At 33.8% G+C, this 6,215-nt stretch overlaps 1 protein-coding gene across 1 annotated transcript; it reads right to left on the bottom strand.

The window, feature by feature from the left end:
* Nucleotides 1–1,686: 1,686 nt before the first annotated feature.
* On the bottom strand, nucleotides 1,687–3,417 carry LOC114734783 (CBL-interacting serine/threonine-protein kinase 14-like). Its single transcript, XM_028922430.1, has one exon. The coding sequence runs from the start codon at nucleotides 3,230–3,232 to the stop codon at nucleotides 1,910–1,912; it is 1,323 nt and encodes a 440-aa protein (XP_028778263.1). The 5' UTR covers nucleotides 3,233–3,417; the 3' UTR covers nucleotides 1,687–1,909.
* Nucleotides 3,418–6,215: the final 2,798 nt, after the last annotated feature.

Genomic DNA, 6,215 nt, shown 5'->3' with positions numbered 1-6,215 from the left:
ACTCCAAACTTTTTAACAAACAATTCCAAATACCAATTTCATAACATTAGTTGTTAATTTCCTATACTAGAGTTGTTAATTCTGATAGGGCAATTGTCAATGGAGTTGTTGATATGATCAATTATCACCTTCTTATAGTAAAATTGTTGATGTTTTTTGTCTTGCCAGAAAAGTTGTAAAGTTTTATATAGGAAATTAACGATTTTATTACAGAAAAATAACGACTAACATTATGAAATTTGTTGATCATTTTGTGCGTATAGAGAAATAACTTATTCTTTTGTCAATGACTATAATACCAATGTCTATTAAAATTAATAATTTCAATATAGGTGTTAACAATTAGTATACTATAAAATTAACTATTGTTTTATTGTCACGTAAACACATAAACGTGTTATAATAATATTGGGTACTATGAAAAGTATTTTTTAAAATTATTTTTTTATAAATCGAGATAAATCCCTTTACATATTTATTTCGTATATCGTAAAAATATTTTTAAAACCATAGTTTTGATTCTATCCGAACATTCTCAAGTAAACACCTCCACACCTTTATTTTGTATATTATAAAATTATTTTTAAAATCACGATTTTAGTTCCATCCAAATACCTCTTTAAATTTAAAACATCATATAAGTATAATAGAAGACGCTGCAATTAGAACAACTTGTCGTTAATGTCTTTGTGATCATTCTTTTGCTTTCGATCACACAAACATAAAATCTTACATATGATCATCACATACATAGGACGCAATAATTCAACGCCACGAGAGAGATTCTGAGAATTAATTAGGAGCAAACGCATCAAATTCGTATATTCGACACAAGACCACCACGTGAATCAACTTCCTATGATCCTTCCTTCACCATATTCCCTTGTTTATTAGCTGTTTCTCTTTTTCATACAACTTGCCAACACTTTTGATAGCTTATGTGCCATCACTTTTTCCATAATTATATATCCACCCGCTTATATTGTTATATTCCCCATTTTTTATTTCTGTTTTTTTCCCCCAAACCACATTCTGTATTTGCACTCCTTTGCAATTGCTACATCATAAATAATTTTTTTAAATAAAATATTCAATTTCTCTGTCTTATTATGATAATTGAGTCCTTAATATTATGATGTTATATTATTAGCCCTTTTAAGTATTATGGGTGCCAAGGCAGAACGAGAGAATGTGAACCATAATGTCCAGTCCCAGAAGGCAAAGCGTGTGGTGGTGGGCCTAGTCCTGGAACCTCCATTAATAAAAAAATAATATAAGAATTATTAATTTTATGGCTGCAATTTTTTTCCAAAATAAAAAATCTGAAAACTTCTTAAATTATGAACTTGTACAAGAAACAATAAAGAGGTGTTTGGCAAGATAGAACAGTATTTCTAAAAAGTACTTTTTCATAAAATGAGACAGACTCTTTTATATATTTATTTTGTATACTGTAAAAACAGTAGTTTTACTTTTGTCTAAGCACCCTCTAAATCTCATTTAATTCTTCATCTGAAAGGTATCTCCTTCCAGGTTGGAGTTCAGCGTGGCCGCGTTTTTTGAACCTTCTTCCATGGGGTCATATCATTATATTTTTTATATTTTATTTAACTGTTAATTAGCAAAAAGAATAAAGTAAACTTATCGTTTAAGAAATTTAAATTAAAATAATCCAAAACAAATTTATACCGTCCAAATTTCATGATGTGGTAACTGATAACGCAGCCATACTCATAATGATAAATGGCACTATACGTATAGTTGGCACTTATTACTATTTATTGTGCCAAAAACAATGACTTAAATAATTTAATAATAATAATAATAATGCCTAAACGCAATAACCTACCCGGCATCACTGAATCGTCAAAATAGCGAAGCCACTTATTTCTCATAGTTTATTCACCGGCTATTCCGGTTTATACTCTAATTCTAAAATTCGAGGCCTTAATTTCTCTTTCCAGAATTCTGCACCACTTTCTTCGTCTTTCTCTTTTTTCTTCACCTCAATCACAACCAGTTCATCCGTTAGCCGGTAGACACCGATCAGTATGACGAAATTACCACTATGCCCCTCAATCTTGGCTCCCCATCCGTCCTGTTTTCGGGTCACCGTCCCTATGTCCCGATCAGCTACCGACTCCACCATCTCCACGATCCTCTTCGGTGTCTCCTTCGAAACGACGCGTTCCACACTGCCAGAAACTTCCGGTTCCGGGTCGGTGATGAGCAGGCCCGACATGTCCAAACCCGAAGAGAACGATATCAAATGGAAGGCGTTCAGGGACTTGTTTCTGTCCTCATCCTCCCATTCCGGATTCTTCTGCTGGACTTTGATCTCTCTGTACCCTTTTCTGAACCACGGGTCTTCCAGAATCTCATCGATGGAGATCCTCGTTTTCGGGTTCGCGTCTAGCATCCGTTTGATTAACCGTTTCAAATCGGGTTTCACGCATCGGGGGATGCGAACCTGGCCTCGGTATATTCTCCTCAACAGCGTGGGCACGTTGGATTCGTTGAACGGCAAAGACCCGACGGTGAGCACGTACAAAACGACGCCGCACTGCCACACATCGACTTTCTCTCCGTCGTAGCCTTTCTTGGCGAGCATCTCGGGGGTCAGGTAAGCAGGGGTCCCACAGAGAGTGTGCAGCATGCCGTCGGGTCGGATCTGGTCCGTCGTGGCGCTCAACCCGAAGTCCGAAACCTTGAGGTTCAAATCCTGGTCGAGCAGGAGGTTATCGAGCTTCAAATCGCGGTGAAACACGCCGCGAGAATGGCAATGTTGGACGGCTGAGATTAACTGCTGGAAACAACGACGGCTGTGATCTTCGTCAAAGAGGCCGTGATTAAGGATTCTGTCGTACAGCTCGCCGCCATGAGCACACTCCATGACAAAGTAAATCTTAGTTTTAGTGGCGAGGACCTCGTACAGTTTCACGATGTTGGGATGATTCAGCCGGTGCATGATCGCGATCTCCCTCTGAACCTGCGCCGTGAGGCGGGCCTCCGCTATCCTGCGCTTGCTCACGACCTTAATGGCCACACTCTGCTTCGTAACAACATGGAAAGCTTCATAAACCTTGGCGAAACCTCCAACGCCGAGAAACCTGCCAATCTCGTATTTCCCGAACAAAACCCCCTCGGGCTCCTCTTCTCTGGTCGGAGAAGTAGATTCTACTCTTTCCTCCTCGCCAATATTCCTGTTAATTTCTCGAATAGCCTGAAACATAATGACGACAAGACGATGTCACGGAGGAATCTGAACAGCGAGTGAAAGTGGTCTCTGGGAATTATAAGGATATGAAAAGGTTTCAACTTGAGGAACGCTTAAGCGATAAGGCATGTGAGGAACAGAGAAGGAGGAGGAAGAAGAAGAAGAAGAGTGGAAAAGGGCGTGTGAGAATTTGACATTTTGAGGAGGGGGAGTGATATTACTCTTATACGGAAAATTACGGTATTTTCAAACCGGAAAGTGAGGGTTCGAACAAGACCCAAGATGGTGATATAATTTGTTTTACTTATAATTTATAATTATAATTATAATAAGTTTTTTTATTTTTTTGCCCAATATAACAACTTGTGCTGTTATATCTATTTTTAACTAACACCAACTAGAACCAGTTGTGTTTGACGTGTTTTTTTAAATATATTTTGGCCAACTGTTTAACACTTTAACTCGTCTTTAATCAGGAGAATTAGTGTTGTGTTTGACTTCAAACACATCATCTACATCGCTTTTTAAGTTTATCCCTTTGATCTTTTTGTTTTTTTTTGTATGGATCTTATACATTTCTAATTTTTTTTTAGTAAAAAAAGGATTTTTACTAGGTATCTAGTAGTGCAAGTTGAGAGATTTATATATCTTTTGAGGTATGTGTTTAAGATTTTGCTTTTTCAAGTGTGTTTGTTTGTCGGATAAGGTGTTTATTTTTTGAGACGTCAATTCATCAACTTGTGTTGATAGTTAATTTTTCCTTCTTGTTAAACCTACCATAAACCAGTTGTGTTCAATCGGGTTTTTTTAAATTTAGGCCAACTGTTCTACCGTGTTTAATTATAATTAGGAGTCTTTTAATTGTCGTGTTCCACATCAAATAATTGATAAATATTTATATCGCTTTTTAAGATTATGGGCTTGATTTTGTTATTCTATATAAAATCTCAGTTTCTAGGGAATTATTAAAGATTACAAGATTTTTTTAAAAAAACATTTTATACTTGCATAAATATTTTGACTGAAACATAAAAATAGATTAAAATGTAAAACCTTGCCCATAAACGATATAATTGTTTTAATATGTATATATTATTTAATACTATAGTTTCAAAGATGTGTCTTTTGAGGTAAAGCGCTCTGAATTGAATAAAATACTTCTGAGGTAATTTTTAATTAACTTTTATTTTTCCATATATTGAATCGATATTGATTTGGAATTATTTAATGTTATCGTGTCATATAATTTTTAAATTGAATGAATTAAAATACGCCAAATTGTGGCACTAATCATGCATGAGACGGTTCGATACAGAAAAGATAATTAGGTTTAGACATATAATAATGTGTCTTGACAAATTAAAACTATAGCGATAGATAATATATTATTTTGATACACAAGATTGAATCGAATGATTCTATTATGCCAAAAGAAACTAATGATTTGTAATATTATTTTGATATATACACTCTAATTTTGTGAATTAAAGTGTTACTGATTTATGAAACTGATCATGCATGTTTGAATTTTGAAAAGTTAGAGAAAGAGAAAATTAGATTTACATTTTAAGGTATAAGCATCATGAATAATTTTGATATTTAAAAAGATTCCGATCAACAAAGCTTTTTTAGCCACTAATTCTGGGGAAAAAATTATCATCACAAAGACCTCGTAAACTACTAGACAAAATTTCTAACAAAAATCCAGCTATTGAATTCTGAACCAAGTTTAATATATACAGGATTATAAATATCCATTTTTATAAGATTACAAGTATCTATATTATATGATAACCTTTACTGCATTAACCATCTTTTAGATTGTTAAAATTTACTGTATAAAAATTGGTAGCGTTGAGTGCAAACTGCAAAGAAAGAAGAGAAGTAAATCCATGCAACTAACACAAAGTTAATCTAGCAGTGTAAGGCCCGAGTACTAAATTTATTCTGGATCTTACGTTTGAGTTTTATGAGGTGTTTGGATAGAAACCAAATCATGATTTTAGAAATGATTTTACGGTATACGAAACAAATTTGCAGAAAAATTTGTCTCGATTTACAGAAAAGTGTTTTTAAAACATTTCAGCAAGAATCCAACACCCCCTTAAAGAAGATACTTGTGTTTGGAGGGACAGTCATGAATCTCGAATCGGATTAGTTGTTTACTTGAATGCTTAATAATAAGATTTAGAAAAAATATTGAATAAGAATAACAGTAAAGTAGAGAGGTCAAGGGTAGTACTCAAGAGCCGTGCACAAAAAGGGCAAAAAAATTGTGGAGTAGAAGAACTGATGTGAAATAAAAAAAGAAGCATTATAAGAAAAAGAGGATAAAGAACAAAGAGAGAGTGATAATGAAAAAAGAAAATGGGAGAGCACAGAGTCCACAAGCAATTCATGTCAAGCATATATCACATCACTTTATATTCGCATTATCTTTTGAATGAGCGACCATTCCTGGCCTCATCCATTATTTCAACTTCCTTTTCTTTTTTCTGATAATCACACATTTGGTTTTATTTTTGCCTCAATATTACTATTGATTATTGACTCGTCCTGTCAAATAATTTGCACCTCAGATTTTGTTTCACACTTAAGAAAAATAAAGTGGATAAAAATTGAAAGGCACAATACAATACAATCAAACTTTCAAGAAATATGAGAATGTTTTTAAAATATTAATGCTACGCGTTGTTTTATACCTAATCACCCTCCACTTTCAATAAGCGACATGTGATGAAGGAAGCTTTTCTTGGTTTTTTTGGTTTTATGTTTTTTGTATGAACTATTTAAAGTGATAGTGTCCAGTACTTATTCAATATAATATATAAATATATAATTAATGATTAATGATACTAGCCAGATGGCGTCTCATGTGTCTTGCTCTAAAAATAAGTTACGTTATTCATTACTTGTATAAAATAATATGTCTTCTTATAATTTATATATATAGAAAAATATATGTCAAGTTCTTGGTATTTATTGTGTCAAGTTCTTC

This window comes from Neltuma alba, unplaced genomic scaffold, assembly GCF_004799145.2.
Source record: "Neltuma alba isolate B1F8T4 unplaced genomic scaffold, ASM479914v2 tig00002643_pilon, whole genome shotgun sequence".
NCBI lineage: Eukaryota > Viridiplantae > Streptophyta > Magnoliopsida > Fabales > Fabaceae > Neltuma > Neltuma alba.
Note: the sequence above shows the minus strand (reverse complement) of the source record. Positions and strands in the feature narration are given on the sequence as shown.

Excerpts from the sequence above, each read along its gene's own strand:
- LOC114734783 (XM_028922430.1), bottom strand. The coding sequence starts at position 3,232 with ATGTTTCAGGCTATTCGAGAAATTAACAGGAATATTGGCGAGGAGGAA.